General features: G+C 49.9%; 11 protein-coding genes across 11 annotated transcripts; 7 read left to right on the top strand and 4 right to left on the bottom strand.

The window, feature by feature from the left end:
- Window positions 1–865: 865 nt before the first annotated feature.
- LDX57_001241 (MFS transporter) lies at window positions 866–2,656 on the top strand (the record flags this gene model as incomplete). The annotated part of the gene is made up of 1 exon (XM_046082882.1): window positions 866–2,656. One exon carries the CDS (start codon window positions 866–868, stop codon window positions 2,654–2,656), a length of 1,791 nt encoding a protein of 596 aa, XP_045938839.1.
- A 328-nt stretch (window positions 2,657–2,984) lies between these two features.
- LDX57_001240 (uncharacterized protein) lies at window positions 2,985–3,422 on the top strand (the record flags this gene model as incomplete). The annotated part of the gene is made up of 1 exon (XM_046082881.1): window positions 2,985–3,422. One exon carries the CDS (start codon window positions 2,985–2,987, stop codon window positions 3,420–3,422), a length of 438 nt encoding a protein of 145 aa, XP_045938838.1.
- A 121-nt stretch (window positions 3,423–3,543) lies between these two features.
- LDX57_001239 (uncharacterized protein) lies at window positions 3,544–5,327 on the top strand (the record flags this gene model as incomplete). The annotated part of the gene is made up of 3 exons (XM_046082880.1): window positions 3,544–3,552; window positions 3,621–4,552; window positions 4,643–5,327. 3 exons carry the CDS (start codon window positions 3,544–3,546, stop codon window positions 5,325–5,327), a joined length of 1,626 nt encoding a protein of 541 aa, XP_045938837.1.
- A 136-nt stretch (window positions 5,328–5,463) lies between these two features.
- VPS34 (phosphatidylinositol 3-kinase VPS34) lies at window positions 5,464–8,444 on the bottom strand (the record flags this gene model as incomplete). Its single annotated transcript, XM_046082879.1, has 2 exons — window positions 5,464–8,326; window positions 8,386–8,444. The coding sequence occupies 2 exons, from the start codon at window positions 8,442–8,444 to the stop codon at window positions 5,680–5,682; spliced, it is 2,706 nt and encodes a 901-aa protein (XP_045938836.1). The 3' UTR covers window positions 5,464–5,679.
- Window positions 8,445–8,877: 433 nt separating this feature from the next.
- On the top strand, window positions 8,878–10,345 carry LDX57_001237 (non-structural maintenance of chromosomes element 4 family protein; the record flags this gene model as incomplete). Its single annotated transcript, XM_046082878.1, has 3 exons — window positions 8,878–9,193; window positions 9,248–10,099; window positions 10,161–10,345. The coding sequence occupies 3 exons, from the start codon at window positions 8,878–8,880 to the stop codon at window positions 10,343–10,345; spliced, it is 1,353 nt and encodes a 450-aa protein (XP_045938835.1).
- Window positions 10,346–10,988: 643 nt separating this feature from the next.
- Window positions 10,989–11,891, top strand: LDX57_001236 (uncharacterized protein; the record flags this gene model as incomplete). The annotated part of the gene is made up of 1 exon (XM_046082877.1): window positions 10,989–11,891. One exon carries the CDS (start codon window positions 10,989–10,991, stop codon window positions 11,889–11,891), a length of 903 nt encoding a protein of 300 aa, XP_045938834.1.
- A 283-nt stretch (window positions 11,892–12,174) lies between these two features.
- LDX57_001235 (glutathione S-transferase family protein) lies at window positions 12,175–13,073 on the bottom strand (the record flags this gene model as incomplete). The annotated part of the gene is made up of 3 exons (XM_046082876.1): window positions 12,175–12,548; window positions 12,676–12,881; window positions 12,937–13,073. 3 exons carry the CDS (start codon window positions 13,071–13,073, stop codon window positions 12,175–12,177), a joined length of 717 nt encoding a protein of 238 aa, XP_045938833.1.
- Window positions 13,074–15,240: 2,167 nt separating this feature from the next.
- On the top strand, window positions 15,241–15,988 carry LDX57_001234 (MARVEL domain-containing protein; the record flags this gene model as incomplete). Its single annotated transcript, XM_046082875.1, has 5 exons — window positions 15,241–15,303; window positions 15,373–15,532; window positions 15,591–15,778; window positions 15,839–15,888; window positions 15,946–15,988. 5 exons carry the CDS (start codon window positions 15,241–15,243, stop codon window positions 15,986–15,988), a joined length of 504 nt encoding a protein of 167 aa, XP_045938832.1.
- Window positions 15,989–16,813: 825 nt separating this feature from the next.
- On the top strand, window positions 16,814–18,845 carry LDX57_001233 (uncharacterized protein; the record flags this gene model as incomplete). The annotated part of the gene is made up of 2 exons (XM_046082874.1): window positions 16,814–17,355; window positions 17,402–18,845. The coding sequence occupies 2 exons, from the start codon at window positions 16,814–16,816 to the stop codon at window positions 18,843–18,845; spliced, it is 1,986 nt and encodes a 661-aa protein (XP_045938831.1).
- A 475-nt stretch (window positions 18,846–19,320) lies between these two features.
- LDX57_001232 (putative serine/threonine-protein phosphatase) lies at window positions 19,321–20,741 on the bottom strand (the record flags this gene model as incomplete). Its single annotated transcript, XM_046082873.1, has 3 exons — window positions 19,321–19,569; window positions 19,633–20,114; window positions 20,198–20,741. The coding sequence occupies 3 exons, from the start codon at window positions 20,739–20,741 to the stop codon at window positions 19,321–19,323; spliced, it is 1,275 nt and encodes a 424-aa protein (XP_045938830.1).
- Window positions 20,742–24,736: 3,995 nt separating this feature from the next.
- On the bottom strand, window positions 24,737–26,059 carry LDX57_001231 (uncharacterized protein; the record flags this gene model as incomplete). Its single annotated transcript, XM_046082872.1, has 3 exons — window positions 24,737–25,487; window positions 25,544–25,923; window positions 25,988–26,059. 3 exons carry the CDS (start codon window positions 26,057–26,059, stop codon window positions 24,737–24,739), a joined length of 1,203 nt encoding a protein of 400 aa, XP_045938829.1.
- Window positions 26,060–26,279: the final 220 nt, after the last annotated feature.

Below are 26,279 nucleotides of genomic sequence, written 5' to 3'. Positions count from 1 at the left end.
TGCCCATCTTTTCTCTCGAGCACATCAGCACTACCAATCAACAATGTTTCCTTCTGCTTGGTCCCTGTTGCCCCCACCCTCGGTGATGGGCCCGTGTGGCTGCATAACTACTCAATGTGCCCTGCAAGGAGCACCCAATCTCTTGGCCCCTGATTCAATAGAACAGGCTGCTCGGGGAACTACTGTTCGTATGTTCTTGATGGATCGGGTAAAGATTGACTCGAATCAGCCTGCGGGTGGGTATTTCCAAAGATCTTCATCGCTGCTAAGCTGTTTTGAAATTGCTCTTTCGTACTCCGTATGATCTCCCATATTGCCCATTCCATTTTCATTCTTCGCAGAATACATCATCTCGAAATCAGATACTAAGGCGGAACCGATTGCAACGCGTTAGGCGCTCCTTCAGGGGCTACGAATGCTGATGGCAAGAGAAAGGTCACCCAGAGCTGATATCGCGATGCACCAGCTCAAGTGGAGAAAAGTAAAGTCCAGCTGCTGTGCTGTACCCCTGGGCCCTCGCACCTGGTGGAATATCCCTTACTCAATCAGATCTTCACCTTAGATTCTTACCGCCGATTGCAGATGGTTGCCAACTTGAGAAGATTTAAAAGGGCCATGGAGCACACATTTGAAAATATTCTACGATGCATTTTGGAAGAACATCCTGAATTGACAGTTCTTCAGCCAAGGTGCAAGGCGTGTCATCTTTCCGAGTTTGCGAGTGTTTTTGTTCGTTCGAAGGAGCTTTGTTTGACTAGTACCTTTTAGATGTGAGTCTTCTGCTATCCGAAAGATCTTCAGTGAAACAGCTAATCGGACATTTAAACCTCAGGCCAGCACGGAAGCGATAGATTTGAAGGGCGAAATGCCAACGTTTTCCAAGATCCCCGCTTGGCGAATGATTTTTGACCAGGGCGCCGTCACCCAAGAAGTAATAAACCACCAATATCCTGGTTCTGGTACTGAAGGGCACCCATTTGAAGTTTCATGGATACCAGATGATCCCCGGAATCCTATGGGCTTCCGTGACACATCAAAATGGGCACTTGCGGCGCTGGTTTCATTTTCAACTTTCACAGTTGCCTTGGTCTCTTCCGGCTATACAGGAGGCTTGGTCGAAGTCGTGGAGTACTTCCAAGTCGATGAAGAGATTGCTGTCTTGGGCATCTCATTTTATGTCCTGGGCTTCGCACTTGGCCCTCTGGTACTGGCGCCGATGAGTGAGCTTTATGGACGTCGGCCGATACTCATCTTCAGCGCAGCAACATTGACAGCTTTTACGGCTGGAACGGCAGGCGCGCAAAACATCGAGACTCTAATCATTCTTCGCTTTCTTGCGGGTAGCCTTGGGGCTGCTCCTATGGCTGTTGCGGGAGGTACTCTCGCCGACACTTTTCCTCCTATCAATCGAGGGCTGGCAAGCGGGCTATATGCCGTCGCACCTTTTATGGGCCCAACAATTGGGCCCATTGTGGGAGGATTTCTGGCCGCTGCCGGAGGTTGGCGGTGGGTGCAAGGCTTTTTGGCTGCCTTTTCCGGGGCTCTGCTTATATTGACGACATTTTTCCTGCCTGAAACATATAGCCCAGTGCTCCTGCGAAGACGAGCAGAGAGGCTATCAAAGATCACCGGTCATGTATACCGCAGCAAGCTTGATGTTGATGGCAAAAGTTCCCACGTCGGCCAATTATTCAGAACAGCTCTTTCTCGGCCCTTCGTTCTTCTTTTCCGTGAGCCTATTGTGTTTCTGATGTCATTGTACCTTGCCATTATTTATGGCACGCTATATATGTTCTTCACTGCATATCCGATTGTTTTCCAGCAAGTTCGTGGTTGGAGTGAGAGTAAGGGTGGGTTAGCTTTCCTGGGGATTTTGGTTGGGATTTTGTTTGCGGTGGTCCACACATTCGTCGCATATTTCCAATATAAGAAGAAGACCTTGGAGGCACATGGGCGGCGCCTTCCCCCAGAGGAGCGTCTGCCAGCCAGCTTCATAGGAAGCATTGCTCTGCCAGTTGGCCTATTCTGGTTTGCCTGGACAAATTCGCCTTCAACGCATTGGATGGCGCCAATTTCGGCTGGAGCCCCATTCGGCTATGGAATGATCATGGTGTTCATGCCCGTTTTGAACTATCTGATTGATTCTTACACTATCTACGCCGCATCGGTGACAGCAGCAAACTCCCTCTTACGGTCTATATTTGGCGCTGTCTTTCCACTCTTTACTGGCTACATGTATCAACGACTGGGTATACACTGGGCCTCCTCGATCCCGGCCTTTCTCGCTGTGGCGTGCGTTCCGATGCCGTTCTTGTTCTACAAGTATGGCGCCAAGATTCGAGAGCGATGCCACTATGCTGCCGAGGCCGACGCTTTCATGAATCGGCTGCTCGCTGGCACTGGCACTGGCACACCGCCGAAACCCGAAACCAAAGAAGAAAGCGTCGAGCTGCAGGCTAGAGGTTCGGTGACTCATGGAGACAACGGTGATCGTGATGAGCAAACAGATAACCAGCCAACTGAGGCGAACCGGGTTTCAACAGCGCACCGGACATCCTGTGGCTCGGAAATATCAGAAATCTCGTCGCATTCAAATCACACGTTAGTCCGAGATGATGAGGGTCCTCAGATTGGCGACATTTTTAGTTCGCGGTGAGCATCGGGACTTTCTTGGCCTCGAATTCGCGTTGGTCACTTTTGGATATAATTCATTTCATGTCTATAGATTCGTTGAGATATAGTCTTCCACATATTTAATATTTCTATCTTTTTTGGTTAAATTTGCTGTGATTGACTGCTGGACCAGTAATCGGGGGTGTCGATCCCACGAGGCCGCCAATGGAGGAGCTACGTCATGAGCAGCCAAGAGCAGCTAGCGAGCCCCTCCTTCGCCAGTGAAATCGATCAATTGACTTATTTACTCCTGGTACATATCCTAGTCGGTTGATCGACTATGGAAGCCGAGTCAACCACTGCGAGGAATCATGTCGCTGATCTCCGCCTTTCGACCTCGATCTACGCGGTCTACTTCTCTCCGTCACCGACCTCCTGCTAGACAGAGAAGAGCTGCCCGAAGACCGGAACATGATCGCGAAGGGGACGATGATGCGCATTCCATAATTACTCCTTCCAAACATACCCCCAAGGCGATTCGTGTCTTGCGAGGTTCCATCTCCGCCGGCGGTCCTTTACGTCCTTTTCGGCTAGTGAAGCAGGACATTGTCAACCTGCGCCGAAGATACGTCTCGGATTGGACACTCTTCAATCAGTTGGTCTTCGCAAGTGCCGTCTATGTCTTCTTCACGAATCTCCTACCGGGGATAACTTTTGCCAGCGACTTGTATGTTTTGACTGGTAAGAGTTGGGGAACCATCGAAGTGGTTTTTAGCACGGGTCTTTGTGGCATCATCTTCTCACTGTGAGTGACGAGCCTTCTGATTGGATCTGGAAGAAAGGATGGTAATGACTCGATTAGCTTGTCCATCCAGCCCTTGACCATTCTTGGAGTGACGGGACCTTTCTCAGTGCTAGCAGAGAATATCTATGCCTTATGTGAAGAAGATTTCAAGGTGCGCCACCGGTCCCTTCTCATATCTTCCTTATGATTAACATGACGCCAGATACCTTTCCTACCATTCATGGCCTGGTCCCTTATTCATGCTGCATGGTTGCACTATGTGCTGGCGATCATCAACGCCCATGACTGGACGATGAGATATGTGACGACCTTCGCCACTGAGATCTTCTCACTGCTGAATAGCATCATCTACTTCCACAAGGCCATTCAAGAGCTGGAGAGAGCCCATGACAACCTATCCTTCGCCGCCTTTCTATATGCCGTCATCGGTGCCGTAGGGACAATGTTACTTGCCATTTTCCTTTCCACTGCCGAAAGCTGGCGACCGCTGTTCCATCGATATATCCGGATGGGCCTGGCTGAGTATGCCGCCGCCATTTCCATCATCTTATTCATCGGTCTGCCTTATATCGGCGAACTAGCGGATCTCGATAAAATGACACTCGCGGTCAGCCACTCTTTCGAGCCCACCTCACCGGATCGCGACAAATTCATCGTCGAGTTTTGGACCCTCCCCGTCGGCTGGGTGTTCGCCGCCATCATCCCAGGCATCATCATCACGATCCTTTTCTTCTTCGACCACGAAGTCAGCTCCATCATCTGCACCATTGACCGCTACGGCACCAAGAAACCCGGCGGCTTCGCATGGGATATCATCCTTCTTGGCACCACGACCGCGCTCTGCGGTATTTTAGGAATCCCCCCGGCAAATGGCCTCCTGCCCCAAGCGCCCCTGCACTCAGAGTCCTTGATGCACTCAGAATTCGAACAGCGGACAGTCATCGTAGACGGGGACGAGAAGGTCGAGACACACGAGGTCAAGCGCGTCTACGAGCAGCGATGGTCATCCTTTTTGCATGCCGGCGCCATCCTGCTCTTCGTCAGTCCTCCGTTCATGAAAGTCCTCGGTCTGACCCCGACCAGTGTCCTTGCGGGTCTGTTCATGTTCATGGGCGAGCAGAGCCTTTCAGTCAAGTAAGCTCTTCCTTTCCCTATCCACTAAACAACCCAACAACTCTCCGTTCATACCCAAACCAATGAACGAATGAACTAACCAATCTCAAGTCCAATCCTCTACCGCACCTTCTACCTTCTTACACCCCCATCCGAACTCCCACCTCTCCCTGCATCACTCGCCAAACGAGAAACACCCTCAGAACTTAACCTCAACCCTAATCCGAACAACACCAACACCACTACCACCGACACCATACACCACCAAACCAACCCCCCATCCTACCTCCCCATCCACCTCTACACCCTCCTCCAAATCATCACCACTGTAATAATCTTCATCATAACCCTCACGCGCGGCGCGCCCGCATTCCCCGTCTTAATCGTCGCCCTGGTCCCGTTCCGCCTTCTCGTCATGAACCGGTGGTGGCCGCGCGAAGTCCTCCGGTTCGTAGACGCCTGGGCCTGTCGCGAGGGAACGCCCGAGGATGATGAAGATGCGGCGGAGAAGGATCGAGAGGACAGTGGCGGGGATGGTTGTTCCGATATTGGCGACGGTGTTGGTGAAGGGGTGTTTTCGGCGAGGGTGGATGAGGTGGGGATGGAGTTGCAGGACCTAGGGCATGCGGGTTCTTCTCGTTATGGGGCGGATCGTGGGAGGGAGATTATGGATAGGGTGGAGGGAAGGGGGGATGATCGGGCTGTGGAGAGCAGAGATGCTGGGCAGGATTGGGTGGAGTTGGGGTTTCAGATGAGGGAGGATGAGGAGCTGGGGAGGTCGGTGGATGGGCGTTAATGGATGGATGCGTTTGTCTGTTAATTGTTGATGGGAAAGATCATGTGGGTTTCCAAGCGGCGCTTACTTTTAGGTGGAATCGGGATATCATGGGATATAGAAGTATGAGGTAATTCAGAATATATAGGGAGAATTACCATGAATTCGAAATTAATTCACTCCGATCACAGGGTATCATGACATCGTCTACATAACATCATGGAAGAAAGCGCCAACCCATCCATGACTCCTATAAAACCAGTAACAAAACCAACATCTATGAATGACAGGCAACACCCCAATCAGAACCAAGCAAAGACCACGCTGATATATCTAGGCACAAACAAAAATATAGAGAAGACAGAAACGCCGGTCATGCCCTCCATCCCTGCACAATCTCATGAAGATAATCAATAACCACACCGAAGATGGCATTGACGCTATCACTAATGAGCTGCTCGAAGTGCCGAATGGCTTCTTCCTCTGTCATCTCGAGGTTGAACCGCTCCTTGACCTTCAGAACAGCCTTGTCCGGTTCCACGCGGATATCCGGGATATTGGCATCGACCATGAGACTGAAGAGATTGAGGATCAGGTTGGCGGATTTGCGGAGCGTGGTGTATGCGGTGAAGCAGTACTGTTTGAATTGGAGATAGTGGGGAGAGGTGGCGCCGCCCATGCCTTCGACCATCTCCTTGCAGAGTTTCATCATGGGCGCGAAGGGTTTGGGATCGCGGCCAAGAATGAAGCCGAAATCGGCGTGGAAGAAATGGCCGTCCGGCGCAAGAAGGAGGTTCTCCAGATGTCGGTCGCCGACGCCGAGGAGATAGGTGATCACGCAATACCCAGCGCAGGATTTTATGTACGTGTCCATTGTTTCCTTGCGGATTCCAAGAGGTTCGTTATCGTCGGGGTTGTTGGCTCTGAGGTATGCGAGGACGGACTTGTATTTCGCCGACACTGCAGAGAGGGAAGTGGAAGGGATGAACTGAACGGCGCCGGCCGTAGCGTTGGTGGCAAGGATACGGTATGGGGTCAACTTGAGGTCTAAGTTTTCCTTTTGCAGGAGACGATCCATGAGGATGATGATCTGGATGACTAGTTGATCTTGCCGAAGGTCGTCTCCGACTTTGAACAAGAGGGGATATTTCTGCCCCTCGACGGTCTTGAAGGTGATGTGCAGGGGCGACAGAGTGGATTTGAAGACATTCGACTCTTCCGGATAGCAGCCAGTGACGAGCACCTCGGGATCCAAAGGTAGCGGCAAAGGCGGGTCAATATGCACAAGGTCATTTTTAGGATCCTTTAGGCACTTTTTCAACTTCTCGATCTTGAGAATTCGATTTTCCCGGGAAAACCGAATGTCCTTGGAGATTTTCGAGAGTACGGTGATCAGCTCACCCTGTCGTAGCAGCGTCTTTCGGTGCTCTGGGTGAATTCGCTCCAATTCGGTCATGAAATAGTACTCCACACGGGCGAACACTCTACGCTGTGATGCCAGAGTGCCCGGGCCGGTATCGTCACATTCAACCATGAGGTACCAATGTAGATAGTTTCCAAGTTGGAAGTTATTCGCAGCACGGGTGACGAGGAAGTTGGCTAGAGACGAGTCATGGGCAACATCTTCCGTCGTCCCGTCGGAGTGGTCCTCATACTTGAGCGCCTGCACTAATTGCAAGAGATAGAGCAGAAGCTCTTCGTCATCAGCTTTTCGAAGCCGGTCCACTGCATAAGAACGAACAGCGGGGTTATCAAATGTCGGCCCCAGAAGTTCTAGCGCGTCGTCGACGTCGATTTCAGTCCATTTAGGAAGGATTTCCACAGCTTGATGTGCTTCACCCGCATCTCGCCAGTTCACTGATTTGACAAACTTGGTGAGCGCTTTTTTCTCACGCGTCAGGTAGTATCGGAAGCGCCAAACAACATCCTTTTCTTCCGCGGTGAGATCTTGTGTAGGCTCGTACGATAGAATAACGTTTAGTTCATCACGGATCTTGGGGTTTGGCTTCAAGTCTCGGTCCATGATGCCGGTGCGATGGCTACGAATCAGCCTCCTGTGTTTGTCCTCGCACGGGTTGCCCGTCTGGCCGACTTCGGGATCGTATATTCGAATCACACTGTCCCCATCTGCGCCTTCTATGCCCGGACCAAACCGGACTTCGGGGACAGGTTTCAAAGCAGGGTTTGCATTTGCAGCTGCGTTCTGGGAATGAGATGAAATAGGAGGCGCGGAGTATTCATGGTCAGACCATATGATAGGATGATCGAATCGTGGGAACTCGACGTATAGGGTGAAGTTTTCGTCATCGAGATCTTCTTGGTCCGAGTCTTCATCTGCGTTTTCTTCACTGGGTAGCTTGTGTTTGATTGCCTTTAACCGGATAGCACGTTTCCTTGCAGCTTCCTCAGCATTCATCTTAAGCTTCTCTAACTGTCGAAAGACCATCTGATCCATCCAGTCAATCCGCGGTATCTCCCCCATCTCGTGCTTTTTGATGAGAACCTCCACTCGCTCCAGTTCCAATTCCTCGGACGAAGGACCGAACGAATCAGCGACATTGGCTCGGCGACGCTTGGGGGGTGGGGTTGAGGGAGTCGTTGTCGCAGAGAGGCCATCCGCAGCTTTGTGGCGATAGATCTTGCATTTTTGTCGGCCCATCTTCAATTTGCCGTCTTCGTCGAACAGGGGTATCGTCGTGCCGCCAAAGGGGACATTGTGCGACTGCGATCCATCGCTCTTCACTGGGGACAGATCCCAGACAGTTATAGCCAGCTGACACTTGAGGGGAGCATCCTTCATGGACAGAGGCATTTCGAGCCATTCACCCCATGACCTAGCTGATTTGAATCCCTTGTATGACGTCTGCAGAGGTACCCCCAACGGTTTCGAGTCTGACCATAGTTGTGCCGTCACGTAGAGATCAGAGACGGGGCTTTGCGTGGATCCTAGGTGTCGCAGGTCGGGTCGTTTCAAAAGGACCGAGTATGGGATCTCTCGCTGTCTCCCTTCCAAGGAACCACTAAACGAGTGCACAGATTAGCTAGTCTAGAAGCTGGGTCTGGAATCGGCTGTCATTACATTTTGATGCAAATTGCAAAGTCTACCTGAGTGGAGACCGCAAAGGTAAAAGCCTCCATCTTTGAGCCAAAGATCTCGGAGCTGAACTGCGTCTAGCGGTTCATGGCGCGATGCTCTTTCGATTCAAGAAGTAAGGAAGGGCCGTGAAGCCGGCCGGAGAGCTCCATCCGGGGTCGGAGACTAGCGTCAATTGGCTCCAAGGCGGTCAACCCGTCGCGGGGTCAGCTGAGTCCACGTGACCGAGTTCACGCGTTGACGCGCCGAGAAATTCATCCGTGAATTTAGAATTGTGATCAGGTAGCGTTCTTTGGGAGATCATCACTGGCACCAGCATTCTTTCGCTCACTTCATATTCCGTGCTCTGTATCACCCACACTATCCTGTTTTTCGCCCTCTTCCTGAAGTTACCTCACCCCGCTCTCATACCCTTGTATCTACCCAATAGCGCGCCCGCGTTCCCGTTTGTCGCAAATCCGCAGACAAAGAAAAGCGATGGCGCGCAACCCCCGTGCAGCCGGACCTTCTCAACATTCATCCCCGGGGACCTATTCTGACAAGGAGAACAATCAACATCAAAACTCTTCCCAGAATCGCAAGAGAACTCAGGACCGGGCGATGGCCTCTTCCAGTGCCAGTGCAAAGCGCCAGCGATTAGCGAACAGAATCGCGAATAACCAACATGGCAGCCAGTCTCAGATATCGCGTTCGCAGCAGGACCCCGACAAACAATACTATGACCCGGATCAAGATGAAAAGGAAAGACGGCGCATACGGAAGGGCCTTCGAGACTTGACACGGGAACTGCATGGTATTGATGCCTGATCAGGATTGATTCTTTTTTCCACGTCTGACAAGGCTCTAGACTCTAGGACTGAATACATGCAAGCGGGCAATGACGGTATTCGACAGACCATCAAAAAGGCGAATGAATTCTTCCGTGATGTCAAACAGACTTCGGACGCGACGATCGATTCCCGTCTCCTGGTTAGTGCCGCCGATTTATCGTATAAAAAGACGGCACAGCTGGTTCTAGGCGACGCATCCGCGGGAGTCGATGTCGACGAGTTTGTCTCCAAGTGCATTTCTTTCATGCGCCATGGCCCGGAGGATCCTCAAACAATTCCCAGCAGCACCCAACGCCGCCGCGCACACGGGAGAAGTCAAGCAGACCCCAACGATAGTGATGAGGACCAGGGAGATGCGTTGAATTGGGACTGGCTGGGGCGCTCTGCCTGCGTTCGCAGCAACTCACGACCGGCTGTTTCGGGTTTCCTTCTAGGACCTCTATCGGTTCAGAAACGTACGCGACATTTGACACAACGAAGAGCGAGGGAACAGATTGATCCATCGCAAGCAGTCCGCCCGCAGGAACTCGAGGATAAGGACCTCGACCGACAAGAGACGTCTAATCTTACAACTATCTGCTCGAATATCAACAAACTCCTGGCGGAAACCCAGAAAGCCGGCCAGAATTCTGTGGAGGGTGTGTTGGAGAAACTTTTCCAGCAGTCGGGTGACGAACCCACCGATGAGATGGTCCAGAAGGTCATGGCTCTGCACAATGTCGCTGATGACGGGGGTATCCCTTTGTTCAACTTCTGCATCAACCCGAAGTCCTTTGGACAAAGCGTGGAAAATCTGTTCTACGTCAGTTTCTTAGTGAGAGATGGCACCGCGGGTATCTCTGTCGACAGTCGACAGTTGCCAACTTTGCGTAAGTATTGTACCCTGACTATCTTTCACTTCGAGTACGTCGAACTAACACAATTCACTAGATCATTCCAAACCATACGCACCGAGCGAAGCGCAAAAGAAAGGGGTTCAGAAGCATCAAGCTATCTTTAGTCTTGACTTTGAAACATGGCAAGACTTGATCGATGCCTACAGCATCAAGGAATCGATCATCCCTCATCGCCGAGAAGAAGAATCTCAGGCCACCGGACAGGGCTGGTACAGCTAATGGTCGATGTATTGGAAGCGAGTACTCCGGGGTAAAGATCTGGTCTTGGTTCAATAGATGTATGTACGTGATACCCATTTGTTTTTCGAGCGTTGTCATACCGGTCTTTTGGAAGCATTTCGTATGGTTGTGGCCATTGCGTTAGTCTTGACCACCGTCCGATATGAATATTTGATACATAGTAATGATTGCGGATTCGAATGCACAATTCTCTCTATACATCAATGGGAAGCCGAAACATCCACTCTGAATTAGTAAACCTCATACTCCTGAGACTCCATAGTGGATCTAGAACCTCTGTATATTTGTACTTTTCACTGTATAACTCTGTACTAGGAATTAACTCCAGCAGTCTCCAGTAATTCCAGGCACGCATTCCGCTCATTGGATTAGCGATCAACGGTGGCCCAGAACCCCCGGATTCCCGGCTTCTTTCCTTCCCGTCATTTGGGCCCCCCAATTAATAATGACGTTGACGTCATGGGCGCGAGTCCAGAGCTAACTTTCACCTGCAACACATGATCGCCTCGTGACGGAGTATTTATTGTTGCACAAAGCCCTCAAGGCCCTTGCATTCTCGCATTCTTGCAGCTGAAGCTGGAAAATATCATCCACTGAGATCAACGATCGATCGCCACTAGCTATGGCTCCGCAGCTATTCCCGAAGAACCCCAGCGAGAGCATGGTGATCCGCAATGTCACCTCCGACGTGGTCACCATGAGCCTGCCATTTGCACGATTTGGTCGCCTGAAGTTTGGAGGTCGAGGAACATTAGGTCTGTCTCACCTAGTGCCGTCTACTGGCGACGGGAAGATTGTGAAACCAAAGATCCCCCCTACTGACCACATCACGAGGACAGTCAAAATGGAATCCGGCTCGATCGCAGTCTTCTCGCCCGTGAGCCTGACCCCGGAAGTCCAAGCCGCCGTGACCTCCCTCGGTGGCAACGTCAAGTACATCGCGGCGCTGGATCTAGAACATCATCTGCACCTGACGTCGTGGAAGAACGCGTACCCAGACGCGGAGATCATCGCGCCCGAGGGCCTGTGGGAAAAGCGTCAATCCAACCCCGAGTTCAAGGATACGCCATTCCGCCACGTCTTCCGCAAGGAGGACCCGCGGCCGCGGAAAGTCTCCGACGAGTTCGACGCCGAGTTCGAGTCCGAGTACGTGTACGGCCATCCGTCACGGGAGCTCGTATTCCTGCATAAGCGTTCGCGCACCCTCATCGAGGCCGACCTGTTGTTCAACCTCCCTGCCCGTGAGCAGTATTCCAAGTCGAACGAGGGCGCCAAGAACTTCTTGACCAGCTTGATTTGTCCGGCTTTGTCGACTGCGGCGCCGGCGACGTGGCAGAAGAGGTTCGTTTGGTATGTCCTCTCGACGGCGGATCGGCCGGCCTTTACCGAGTCGATGCGTCGCATTAATAACTGGGATTTCAATCGCCTAATCCCGTGCCATGGGGATGTGATTGAGAGTGGTGCTAAGGGGGTTTTCAGAACGGTGATGGAGTGGTTCTTGGAGAATGATAAGAAGAGGACCTAGCCTTTGCCTCTCTTGAAAAAGTTCTCTTTTTGTCTTTCTCATCTGTCAAATTTTCTTCTGCCCTTTGACTTGATGCAGGCATCCAATGTACTAATAGTCGTTGCTCTGAGATGTGAAGTTTGATGTCAATCTGCTGGCGGACATATGATTATCTCCCTACTTCTAATAAGTACCGTGAAAAAAAGTTATTTCCGTTTTGCCAATGCAATCTCATTTACATGAAAAGAACACCAATATACACAGCCCATTGCCCATATCTCCACCCCTCTCCAGAACCCCCAAATCAAACCTTATCCGAATTCCCCATCGCCAAAATCTCCCTCCTCTTCCCCGCCAAAAACTCAACCATCTCATCCGGTGGCAACTTCGACGGCGGAGTCTTCATCCCCTTCTGAACAGCCTCCCTCTCAGCAATAGCCTCACTCCACTTCTTCAGTGCCGGCCACTCCGCCAACTGCACGTCCAAGACCAGCGGACCGACAATCACCCACGCAAAGCTCGCGATATCCGCAATCGTGAGCTTGTCGCCGGCCAGGTAGGGCGATTCCTGCAGACGTGATTCCAGAACGGAGTACAGTCGCTTTGTTTCGTCTGTGTATCTCTTAATGCCGTAGTCGGAGCGGACTGTGGCGAAGGTTGAGAAGTGGTTGGCCTGTCCTGTGTTGTGCGCGAGGGAGGTTAATATCTGATGCGCTCCTCTTATTTCTCAAGATCAACCAACCCTTATAGGGAACTATGGTCTGTCTAATCCACTACGGCTGGTGAAGAAAGGAGTAAATCATACCTTGCATAGGTCCCAGACCACCCATCTGCCACATCAGCCAGCTCAACTGCTCTGCATATTCCGGGGTACCCGGGGCATAGCTGAGCTTGCGTTCCGTGTCGTATTTATCGGCAAGATAGAGCAGGACGGCACCGCTTTCAAATACCCGGACCTCGCCGTCCGTGATAGCGGGGATACGGCCGTTGGGGTTGATTTTGAGAAACCATCTAACTGGGCTGTGAGCTTGCGAGGGCCGGTGAAGAGAGTGTGAGGTGGACAGACGCTTCTTTTTGCTCGTTTGCGTGAAGGTCCAATGCGTGGATCTTGTACGGGAGGTTGAGCTCCTCGAGGAGAATGCTGACTTTGAAGCCGTTGGCGGTGCCGGCTGTGTAGAGGGTGATGTTGGGAGGTGATGCCATTGTGGGTTGGTTGTTTGATGCTATGGGTGGTTGGTGAATGTAGCTCCTGTAACAATAACTTAGAATGAATAGGAAGATGTTGTCCCTGAAATAGATACAGGGTTCATATGTATGACCTGCGTTTATAACTGATTTCTAAGAACGGGTGCTTGATTTCTAACTACCTGAAGGATTTGTAATGTCAAGGTGTCATCCTTCGTGTAGTAGGTGCTGACGCGGATTGTTGTTGACTGATCTGATCACCCAATTGTGTTTGAGAATGCGGTACCCCGATTATAGTGAGTTGGGGGCCAGTCTTTGCAATAGGGAAGACACAATTGTTCTGTTTGTTTCTATCCAGTCTGACGTGCTCTAGTCAAGGGTAATGAATGAAGTCGCTATAGGTGTCTTGAGATGTAAGCAGCCAAGCTTTTTCGGCAGTGAAGACCTCTAACTAAACTAGTCAACTCATTGATCAAGCGCCCGAACATTCCATTTAGTGGCCGTTGTTAATCACTGCGGTGGCCATCTGGCATCTAGAGCATCTACAGTCGCTACAACAGTAGTAGTATCACGAAGAGTCGTCACTTGTGCAACCTCGGGAGCCTAGTGGGCATAGTCAGTTAAAACCGTGCTTTGATTGGTTTAAATTTCAAATGGTTGGGATTCTGTCTATCTAAAAGATACTATTCGTGCAATTGAAGTTCCTCTGCTATTGCGATTGCTAGAAATTATACTACCATGTGGACATGGCAAAGTTCCTGGTTGATCGAAGGAGCGGCCACTGGGAGTACTTGCATTACACACCCGCGTGACTGAGATTATACACATATAGATCATTGGTAGCTTCTTATATAAATGAGGCGAATTCAAGGCAAGAGCGATTCCCTCGTATGCTTTGGGTAACTTGATCCTGTAGGTGTACTGAGTGCAAGGAAGACCGTTTACACGTACTATCTCCATGTACTTGTAGAGGAAAAAAGAGGTCTAGACTCCTAGGTTTATTTACGGCATATGATACCCCAGAAGCTTGTGGGGATCAGGAACATTTGAGAAAGAATGCTCTTCTAAATTTCCGCTCGATGTCTTATATTTCAGAAAAGGAAGTGCCTTCGATTGGTGTTCTTCCACGAGAAACCGACCGAGAAGAAAGTGGGAAGAGTAACAGCGGAGGGAGAAGAAATGATTCGCTTAGGCAAGCAAAAGACCGGGCTAAGCAGTCTAGACCATCGAATGCTGTATCCAACCTGCAACTCCAGATCACAAAATAAAGTGTAGCCTAGAATAATCCTTAATACAATCCATGATGCAAACATTACTTAGGGCTGAAGGACCAGTCAGACCATTCCAGCGCTAGGCTGCCGTTATTCCCGTCTGGGCCATGACGTCAACCGGTAGGTAAGGGTTGGTCGGAGCTCCCCCGGCAGTGCGGCACTCAACATTCAGCAGTAGCAATGAGGCATGAGCAGACAAGCCAGGGACGGTATCACGGGACCTCTGAAAAATGGGATGATAAAAATTTAACCCGGCAGCCCGTGACTCTCAGACTATTGATTCTGGCGGGGAGGTGTGGATGACGCAAAGTGGACTCGGTAGCCCTACTGTGCCTAGTGACGGGGGGCCGTGGGGACTGGAGCGCACCTTAACTTTTAGCTTGGTGAGGATTGGAAGATTCGTGATTTTGGGCTCGGGGAGGGACGGAAACTCTATTTGTAGACGAGGAAATAGCAAAGAAAAAAGGAAAGAAAGAAAGAAAGAAAGAAAGGACAGCTAAACTCGCAGCAGAATACGGAGTACCTCGTATACTTGTGTGGTCCGTAGTGAGGCAAGTACGGTGTATGGGTCTATAGTCTAGGTGTACACGGGAGATAAATAAATGAATTAATGAAGAATCAGCCAACTTCCCAGCGTTGGGCAAGAACCTACCGTGCCGTGCAACCAATGATCGCCGGCCAGACGATGTCATTGCGGTGCAAGGGTTGATCCAAGAAAAAATTGCTGCAGATCATCTGGTCCCGTAGCAAATCTTGTACTTAAACTATTCCCATCCCTCCCTCGTCATTCGTTTTGTTCCTTTTTTTCACCCGTCGCGATCGTCCCCTCCTGCTGCTGCTGCCGCCACTACTTGACCTACACCAACTTATTCAGGAACCGTTCTCTCCGTGCAAAGTCCCTCAACTCGTCCATCATGCCTGTCGTGTCGCGACTCGTGTCTATCATCCTCCGTGTCGCCGAGATTGTCTGCGCCGCTGTATGTCCTTTCCGATACCTGGAGAGAAAGAAAATCATATGACGACGAAACACTGACCATTTTCAATAGGTTGTCGCAGGTATCATCGGCCACTATCTCGCTTCCTTCAACGACATCGACCCGTGGCCACAGGCCAGATGGATCTATACCGAAGTGGTCGCCGGATTATCCATACTTCTCGGCCTGATATGGCTGATACCTTTCTCTTCGTCGTTCTTCTCTTGGCCTTGTAAGCTGTCCCGCACCATCCCCGAATATTCATCCGGAGCTAACGAAAGTTCGTGCAGTTGATATCATCATCTCGCTGGCCTGGTTCGCCGCATTTGGTATTCTCGTCGATGCGATTCACAAGCTCAGCTGTGGCAGCATCTGGCACTGGGGCGGCATTACCCGCAACAACAGCTGCAGTCGCTGGAAGGCGGCCGAAGCTTTCGCCTTTATCTCTGCCATTGTCTGGCTGGTCTCCGGCATTGTGGTTCGTATTCTTTCACTTCATCTAACGATCTGACATCGATGCTGACTGTTGTGGCGTCAGGGTATCTGGTTCACCTTCCGCGTCAGAAGATCTACCACCGATGCTGCCTAGTAAGTATTTGACCTGACATGACCCCATCTGGTTGCATGATGCTTACATACATGCAGCACTGGTCGTCGCCGTGGCTTTTTCCGCCGATCTGCCGTCTAAACTGGAGATGTCACCACGCCATCGGCTCCTAATATTCTGCCACAAGACGACAGAAGCAATTCCTTATGGCTATGCTCCAGCATTAGGAAATCATACTTCCCGTCACGATCCTTACTTACGAAGTCTCGCAAATTTCCAATTCCGAGTCGATTTACCGTTTAATCAAAGAGAAGAAAGAAATGAACTGGAAAAAAAAAAGAATGAAAAAAAAAGACGACCGACACCGGGAATGACGTGATGATTTTGCTCTTGATAATTATTCAGATACCCACCCTGCCGGCGTGTTCAGGCTCTATGTTCGCTCGTTTCGTTGATCTACAGTACTTAATAATCCAGACTCCTAGCTAATGTATTTAACATTGAATTGATTTTCTAATTCTGTCAGTTCACGAAGAGGTGATGGTTGCCGTATGTCGCTAATTTACAATAGTTCGACAACATTGTAGCATATATCGCCATTGATTTGGCAGGAGGTTGGATCATAATCTCTTGGTCGGGACCTCTATAATAGAGAGATTTCGATTCAAGGTGTTAGATTGACTTAATCATTTCGATGGCACATACACACGCCAGGGAAAGTATGGAAGCAAATGTCAGCGCCACCCATGGTCTACTGCAGGACAACCATCGGCCTCGCCTCACTATCGATCCTTTGCATGATACAGCGCATATATCGCTGTCACTGTCTAACGGAACAGAATGGCGCATCCCAAAGCAGTAAGATCAACGGCGATTAGATAAGGGCTTGGCGTTTCAAGGCGGGAAGGCGCGTCCCTCGTGGCTTCCTTTTTGGGCCCAACGAAGCCATCAATTAGGTACTTTAGTATGCCTTCGGATTCAGGCACCCCCGATTCATCCGGTTCCAGGGCCACTTCCTTCGAGAAGATTTCCCGCAATCCCCAGGAGTTCCCTCTCCAACCCCTCGACCCCGAGGATGATGATTCGGGAGGTAGTCCGTTTGTGAGCCTTTCGCGGGGGAGTTCCGACTCCGTACGGCATGGAGAGGGCACGAGTGAGCCCCTGCTCCCGACGTCAATGCCGGTGCCAATGCCAATGCCGCATCTTGCTTCCCGGGAAAAGATGCGAGGTCGGTTCTCCTCCATCCTGTCGAGGATCGGCGCCTGGATGAAGGGACCCTCGCCTCCGCATAAGTATCGCATCACGCCTTGGTGCTACCGGGCCCAAACCGCCCCCGGCCGTCTCGTCGAGCGATACTTTCCGACGAGAGCAGCCAAGGTCTGGCTTCTGTTGGGCTGCGTGGGAGCTTGGGGGGTCATCTTTCTCAGCTTTCTGCATGCCTCGATTGCGGGTCAGGAGATACCAGGTTATGGGAAACCCGTGAAACTTTCTTGTCAAGCACGGCTATGGTATGGTCTAAGCTTCCTTCCACATTGAACTGGCTGACGGTTGTAGGTCCAATGCTACCAACTGTGGTCTCAATGGCGATAACTGTCGTCCTTTTGAGAACGGGGCATTTGCTTTCCGATGCCCTTCCAGTTGCGCCGCAGCCATGGTACTCGAACCGTACGTTATAGGCCCGGAAGAAATCAACTATCGGAGCCTGGTTATCGGAGGAGCTTCTGATGATGACGCTAAGCCGGGTGTCTATCGTGGTGACTCTGCCATCTGTCCGGCGGCGGTGCACGCGGGCTTCGTCAGCGACCAGAAGGGTGGATGTGGCATTCTCCGTCGCACAGGTGAAAAATCTGGCTTCGAACCCGTTGAGAAAAACGGCATTTCGAGCGTTGGCTTCCCGTCGAACTTTCCCTTGTCATTCACGTTTGGGAGCGAGGATTCGGATGATGGCGACCTCAACTCCAAGTGCCAGGATATCCGGTGGTCGTTGTTTGCGTTCTCTCTGGTTGTGACGACGGTGCTATCCCTCTTCATCACTTCGCCTGCTGCCTTCTATACCGCGATCTATTTTATAGTATACTTCCAGGTGGCCCTCTCCTCTGACCCACCTTATTCTCCCGACTATTACGAAATCGTGTCCACCGCATTAGGCCGCTTGATTCCTTGTGCCTTCGGGGGATGGGCGATGTACTATTTTTGCGTCCGGCATACGTTGAAGGATCTAGACGCCCACTGGGACAAGACAGTTCTTTGGCTGGGGACCTGCTGGGTTGGGGCGCTCAACACCGACACGTTCGATAAAATCCCGATCTCTCGGCTTACTCCTCACGACATTGAGCAACAGCCTGGGGCCATCCCTGCGCTCATCATTATTGTCGGCGTTCTCGTGTTGATCGTGGTCGCTCAAGCCATTGCCTTTCGCAACGAAGGCAGAATGCCACGGATGCTCGGGCTATACGGGATTTTGGTCGCCGGCATCATCGCCCTACTTCTTGTGCCTAACATGAACCTGCGCATCCATCATTACATCCTGAGTCTGCTGTTCATCCCCGGTACAACTCTGCAAACCCGACCCAGCTTATTATACCAAGGGCTGCTAGTGGGCTTCTTCATCAATGGCATCGCACGATGGGGTTTCGACAGCATCCTCCAGACGCCAGGTGCCTTGCTTGATGGTGCTCAGTTGGGTAGTATTCTTCCGGAGATTGGACCACCACTCGTCCTCACGTCGCAGAACATTGCTTTCGACCTCTCCGGCATTAAACCCGAGGCTGATGGCATCAGCGTCTTGGTCAACGATGTCGAGAGATACCACTCCTTCAAAGCAGACAATGGCTCGGTAGGTGTATTCAACTGGACGCGCCACAGGGCTGACGAGCCCGAGTACTTTCGATTTGGATACGTCAATACAAAAGATTTGGGCGGCATTTGGTACGAGGACTTCACCCAACCGGTGGCCTGGGATGCCGATGGCCGTTGGAACCAAACGGACCGTACCTAAAGGGGTCCCTATTTTTTGGGGATTCTGAATACATCTATATATACTATTCTTAGATAGATCAAGATAGATTATATCAGTGTCTTTGACCGAAGGCACTGACTGTACAGTATTCGTACAGACACGCCTGCGAAATTGAAAAGCATCTCTCCCCGGACCTATTTCAACTACCATTGATCTACAAAAAGCATTTTGGGTAAATACTCGATATCAATTATTTTAAATGATACAACTATCTTCATGTATATATATATGCGCAGACTGGAAATCAACCCCGTGAATGCAACCCAAAGGTACCAAAGCGCCACGACACCGAGCATAGACAAGACATGCTGATACAGGGGAAATTACCTATATACTCCAAACCAGTGGAGAACCGAGAAACCCAAGAGATATCGAAAAGGTAAAAGGAAAGTATGAAAAAAAAAAATCAAAGATCGGAAACGAAAACACAAAATTCCAAGGCAGGAAGGCGTTTTCATGTCCAGTTCTTGCTATAATCGTTGCATCCCACTTGGACGACCTTCTGCTCTCCGCCGTCAGAGATGACCAGGGCCGTCAGTTTGCCGCCCTCGACGCACCCGGTGTCGAGACCTTTGGTGTATGTTTTCAGGGAGAGGGAGTTGTACGAGTCGTGTCCGTAGATGACGGTCGTCAGCATGGACTTGGGGTCTTCGACGGTCTTTTCCACACTAGAGTACAAGAGGGACTGGTGTTTGTTGTAAAGCTAGAGGCTTTTGTTAGCATTCTGTGGGTGAAAGTGTAAATGGAAGATCACAAAAAAACGAACCTTGGTCCAGTGCGTGCCAACCTGCGACGAGCTAGGAACGTGACGTTCGAGGTCGATAGTGACCATGGTCATGGCGCTAAAAGGGTCCTGCTTCTCCAGATCGACACCGGGAACCAAACCGCCGTGGACGACGACCGTCTGCCCGAGACCCTTGATCTGGCCGATGTTCAGGATGACCGGGCAGGTATCCAGCCACTTGGCCTGCTCGTCGGTCATTTCCCGGGCCAGCTTCCGGCCGCTAGGGTCCTGTCCGAAGTCGTCTTCGTTGTCTTGCGAAGTATCCTCGAGAATCTTGGCGGCGATCAAATCGTGCCGAAGGACTAGAATGCGATCCTCATGGTTGCCGCGGACACATGAAGCGGAGTATTTGCGGACGAGATCGACGACACCGAGACTGTCGGGGCCCTTGTCGATCAAGTTGCCGGTGAAAACGAGGTGGTCGGACTCTTCATCGAATTCGATTTGTTCGAGGAGGGTTTCCACTGTTGCAACGACAGAAAAAGTTAATATCTCGACTTTCGAATGGCCCAATGGAAAAGAAAGGGGAAAGACAGGCAGTACGCACACTCTTCCTTGCACCCATGCACGTCGCCGATCATGATCAGCCGCCGTTGATTGAGTTGATTCGGCTCAGCGGCCTTCTCCGCAGGCAGATAGGACGGATCCAAATCCCTCAATTGCACGATATTATCGAAAGTCGGCAACGCGTTGGCACCGAACCAGCCGCCCACCTCATCCTTAACGTTGGGATCGAGCGATCGCAGAAGCGCCGAATGTTCCTCCAGCCGCGGCGACAACACAAACTTCCAGCCGACGAAACACGAAATCAGCAGGGTCAGGTAGACGACGACGTAGCGACGGAATCGCGGCGCCGTCACGATCGAGGTGATCATCTGCACCCAGCGAGGCGATTCGGGCCGTTCGGAGGTGGACGTCGGGAGGTGGGAGTACTTGGTGCCCATTTGCCATTCGTTCCGGACGTAGTCGATAAGGGGACGGGTAAATCTGGCCAGTCGGTAGGAGGGACCGGATTGGTGGTACAAGCCATCATCGGAGGTGTCGTCGGACATGTCGATGTTCTCGTTACTTGTATAATTGGAGTTGGTCATGGCTGGAGGTGGAGGAGTGGTGTGTGGAGAGAGAGAAGAGAGAGGAACGAGTAGACAACCAGGTCTCTTATCTCTTGTCTCTCTCTGGAACGGTCGGCAGGTATATTATTTTTTCAACTTTTTCCTTATTATGTGTCAAGGCGTTCCCGATATAGGGGGATGGAGTTCCGACAGAGGGAAGAAAGGGTCGTCAAGGCACCAGGAACGTGAGACGGCAAAGGCAAAGAGCGATGAGCATTCCCGTTTGGAACGAGGAAAAGGGAAGTACCGGAGACCGAGCGGGAGGGAGAATGGAAGAGAGGGAGACAGACAGACAGAGAGGGAGGATGTGACACCTCCGGTCACATTACCGCTTAAGTAATCCGTAACTTGGAGTTGTCCTCGACGAATCTTATCGCCGATTAGGAATGCTCCTTCCCCGAGTGGGTTTAGCGGCGCCGAACTAATTATAGATTATCTAATCCACCCGGTACTGTTACGCTTCTTTTACCGTACCTCTGGTATATCTCTAGCAGGCATCTGCATTACCCTTTCTTACAGCATAAGCATGCACAATCATTGCCCATCGAAGTAACCTCCTAAAGACTAAAGAGAACTAAATTCCCACTCGATTCCCGTTCGGCCCCGTAGGGCTACACGAGGCTCAGGCCCCTGCCCGTAGCGTTTGTACCCCAACGAGGCTGTGCTTTTGTTTAGTGTCGTTTAGCTGAAACGCGACTGGCCAGATATACGATATACGATCTGTTGCTGTTCTCCTATTTCGTTTCCTTCTTGTTGGGTACTCTATACGATAGACCGCCTGGCTCCAGCCTTGAGAAGAGATGAAACGAGATACATCTGGCTCGGGCGCTGAGTTGTTCTGGTTGGATTAGAAATCGAAACCACTGTGTACATATGTTCCCGATCTATCCATTTGCCAATCAATCCTTGCTTCGCTAGGGCGGGAAGAAAAAAATGAACATAATGTGATGTGATTTCTTGGCTGTTGCCTCGGTGGATCGCATCGTATGGAGTAGGTGTTGTGATTGGGTGGATGGTTTGTGTTGAGGTGAGTTGGATTGAGGTGGGAGGTGCAGTACCAAGAGTCGGGAGTAAATAATAATGGATAATGAATGCTTTGATAGATGGCTAGATTATTTTTATTGTTGATTGATTGTCCGGTTGGATTAGGTTTGTGGCTGGTCGGTGGCTGAATGTTTATGTATCTCATTGTTTTTTATAACGTATTTCACAAGCGAACGTGCCACACAAACGAACGTGACACCGCCAGCCAATTCCTGTCTATAGGGTAGATACTATAGCCTTTATCAACCAAACAATCAGATTTCTATTTAAAAATTAATTGGAAACTCGATTAGGACATTGCAATCGCTTATGTCTTAGATTATGACAATCGCTGCAGCGCGATGGCGCTCGTACGCGCGGTCCAATTGCAAAAAGCGTTGGATCTATGAAAAGCGTATTTTGATCTTCATCAACCTCATTCTCGTGCTGAAATCGCTTTAGGCCTTCTCGAAGTGATGAATCCTTTTCTATAGCTAATTGTCTAGTAGACTTGTTCTGTCTTTCGCTTTCCCATTCATTATTAGCACAATGTTTGCGTATTTCTTCCTTTGCAAAAAGAAACTCATTAAGCGTCAATTCATGACCTTTAATGATCTTGTCCAATCGCGCTTCTATCAAAGGTAAAGGACTATGGGCGCGTTCTTTAAGCAATCTCTTTGCTGCAGAAGCTTGCTTTTCCAACTGTTTAGTTGTGTAGAGTGTTTTAGGCGTTGAATCAGTTGATCGACTGCCTGAAGAAGTAGGGGTCTTTAATTGAATATTCAACTTGCTAAACATTCTATCTGGATTGAAAAGAATCAAGTCAGTAACTGCAAAACTGTTCTGAATAGGCTCTGCTGTAAAAGCAAGGTCACGGACCGTTGCAAACATCTTTAGAAAATCAAACTTTGTAATATGTCTGACTCCTAGATTTGTCTTTTGCTTCACTAGATCGCCGTACGTGCCTTTTAGACCTCGAAAGCAGCCCACATCTAGAGGCTGGAGATTGTTGAAAGAATGCGGAGACATGCAGATAAAAATAATATTATTTTCACTGCATAATTGATCGAATTGAAGTGAGAGATGACTGTCATGGCCGTCCATAATTAAAAGGCAGTATTTCTCAATCGTACGGTGAATAATCATAAAAATAAAAAGATATTTTAACCAGCGAAGGCTTATCTCATTAAAAGTCCATCCATTAGGACTAACTTCAAGCCTGATATCCAGTAAAAGCTTTGATTTTTCATACCAACCTTCTATATGAACCTTCCCTTTGAAGATAACACACGGAGGAAGCACCCAACCAGTAGAGTTAATACATTCAATCGAAATAATCCATTCCCGATTGCCTGACTGTACAACACGCGCTTTGCCATAATAATCAGCTCTAATAAGTACTCGAGCATTAGATATTAGGCCCATAGCGAAGCCAATTTCGTCGAAATTGTAGATATCCTCCTGTGCGATCCCATGTTGCATTATAATGATTTGTACGCGATCAAACCACTCTTTCATCACTTTAAGATTTTCGCATTTAACGCGTCGATAATCATATCGTCGAGAAAAGCAGGATTTTACTTTAGAACGGCATTTAATAAAGTTGGTAATCCAGTTCACTCCAACTAATTAAATAAATGTAGTACCGCGGCCAGCAAGAAGAATATTAGCCATTTTTCGTGCATTTGATGGCTTAGGAGGAGCTCCACGTCGATCTAACAATAGAATCCATCGTACAAGCGATTCCTCTTCATTTTGAGTCATTTTATGATTGTTGGCGCGTATTTCTGAGCGCGAAGTTCTTCCGCTAAGTCGACGATTGAGAGTTTTATGGCAAATATGAAAAACACGCGCAGCTTCACGAATACTGCGAATTTCTTGATTTTTCAAAGCAGCAATAGCAAGTTTGATTCTGTCTTCCCGTTCTGCTAATTTTTTTGAATTTTGACGCGTTTTTGGAGGCATGGTTGATGGTTGAATTAGGTGAGGTTTTCCAACGCGTCTAAGTTGCGGGCGGTGTCACGTTCGTTTGTGTGTCACGTTCGCTTGTGAAATACGTTAGTTGGAGGTAAGAGCAGGCACAATATATCTACAAAGTACTCTGTACAGGTGTGTCGGTCGCTATGCTTATACGGATTGGATTGCATCTACGCATAAAAGTTTTCACATTCGCTGAACATCACAGTCTAATAGCTATATCCAATAAATATGTAGCCCTTGAGAGTGGTACTGCCGTCGAAGGAAAGATTGCCTCCAAATCCCTAGAACATCGAGTCCCCAACCGGTCCCCAACCTCAAGACAATTCCAAGGAAATGAAATCAGTAAAAGAAATCTGTCAACGCGTTTCTCCAAATCGCCGGTCCATAGACGGTCGTCGCCTTCGAATCCCACAGCCCCGCTGCGAGCATCGTTTGCTCGTACACATCATCCGCGGACAGGTTCCAATAGCATTCTTCCGTGCCTGGTAGGTAGAGCTCGTGAACTTTATCCGGTAGATTGGTATCCCGCCAAGATGCATAGATCCAGCCAAAGGGCAGCATTCTACGCTTGGGACTGTTCGCAGTGTGTTTGAAGGGTTGTTGGAATTGCCCCCAGGGCCCGGCTAAGATATCCAGGCTTTCCAACCGTGCCCCAGCCTTGATTCGGTCGACATACCGAAAAGTCTCCTCGGCTATGGATGCTTGGACCCAGCCCTGCTTAGGCCTACTGTGGTTGGCAGGATAGACAGGCGTGTTCAGCTCTAGATATCTGAGGCTCGGGAATTGCGCTATGCTATCAAGGGGATCGCAAGGCTTGTTTCGAGAAAAGAAGTCAACATGTTTTTCCCCACTCCGAATAATCCGCCCTAAAGGGAATGGGTGAGCTAGGGGCTGACCACTCACGATGCTGTTCTCAAAGTGCATATCAAGACCTAGTCTTTCAACATGCGGAAGCTTGGTGGCTAACTCTGCTATCTGCTCGGATGAAAGGCCGCGAAATTTTTCCGCGACTGGAGTTGGGACTGATGAAAGGCCGCTTTGTCGAAAGCGAAGCTGGCGTAGATGTTGACCTTGATGATGCACCGCTGTGTCCAGAATATAAGTAGGGAGACCAAATGCCATGAACGCTTGTAGGTTGGAGAAGTGCCGTAAAAGGGTACTTTTACGGCACGTAGAATCGAGCTGCATCGAGGGGTAATATCACCGACAAGGCGTATCGTGAACGAGTCCAAATTCGTGACGCAATCGGTAGATTGCAATCTTTCCATCAATTTGCACATCTCAGCGGTTCCCTCTAGGGTTAATTGCCGTAGTTTTCCATGTCGAAGACACTGTGCCCACGCGGCTGCTTGTTCCGAATCGATATGAAACCGCGATATGGTGAGGGTTCGAAGGTTTGGCAGCGCGCTGTCACCGGGCAAGTGGAAGGGCGGCCGTAAGTAAGAAATTTTTTCTGTATGTATGCCATACTGCTTGAGTATCAACCGCTCCAGGTTGGGAAGGGAGAGGATGACCGCTCCCAGTTTGTCGTTGAGTTCTGCGTGACTGGGGGATAGGGTGATAGGAAGGTAGGTTATGCTGAGAGATCTGATGAAAGGAGCGCCTACGAGCAGATCATTGCCCACGATCTCTTCCGGTGCGCCCTCGAAGTAGAGCTCAGGGGGCGTTTGTCTGCAACGAAGGTCCCTAAACAGATGCGGAGGGAAGGGGATGCCACGCCATCTAGCCTTGTCAGTCTCAAGGACCAAAATGAATATGTTCTTAGAGATTCCACGCACCTAATGGTCTGGAGATTAGGTAGGTTGGCCACCAGTCTGCCAATTGATTCGCTGTGAACATCCTCACTGTAGGATGGTCCATAGGAGACGGTGAGAACGTGAACATGAGGAAATATTCTCGCGCCTACGTTTTGCTCAAGAAGCGGGTTCAATTTGCACGTAGCCTCTCTCAGCTGCTCAGTTTCTTGTTTATTCATTCCATTTAACGGAAGATTGATGGTCTTATTGTATCCACAGTTTGCAAAGACGCCTAGTTCTAAATGTTTGTATCGAAGGAACTGGACATGAACAGCTCTGAAGATGTAGGGCGTTACCATCAGGTGGAAATAACAGCATGCCAGATTCAGCGATAGAAGTGTGGCCCAGGACTCCCAACGAAGCTTTTGCAATCAATCATATCCATTAACTGCTTGATGTCAAAAAACCAACGGGGAGAAAACTTACATAGTCAAAGATAGATTTCCATATCTCGACGGGCAGAAGTCTAAGAGTGTTTCCGCCATTTTTAGGGGACATGGCCTTTACGATCCTATAAACTTAAACTTATAAGTCTGATGTCGATGAATCAGGCATGTGGATGAAGACATCGCAGTGATGGTTTTGGAGGCACTGGTAGAGAGAGTCACATCGTGTGAGCTGCTACCCCAGCTGACTTCACAATCCATATGCAGGACATTGTCTAGACTCCGTAGAGAACGGAGATTCAACGTGATGAGAAGGGAATGGGGGCGGTACC

This window comes from Aspergillus melleus, assembly GCF_016097325.1.
Source record: "Aspergillus melleus strain CBS 546.65 chromosome Unknown contig1, whole genome shotgun sequence".
NCBI lineage: Eukaryota > Fungi > Ascomycota > Eurotiomycetes > Eurotiales > Aspergillaceae > Aspergillus > Aspergillus melleus.
The sequence above is the reverse complement of the archived record's forward strand: the minus strand, read 5'-3'. Positions and strand labels throughout refer to the sequence as shown.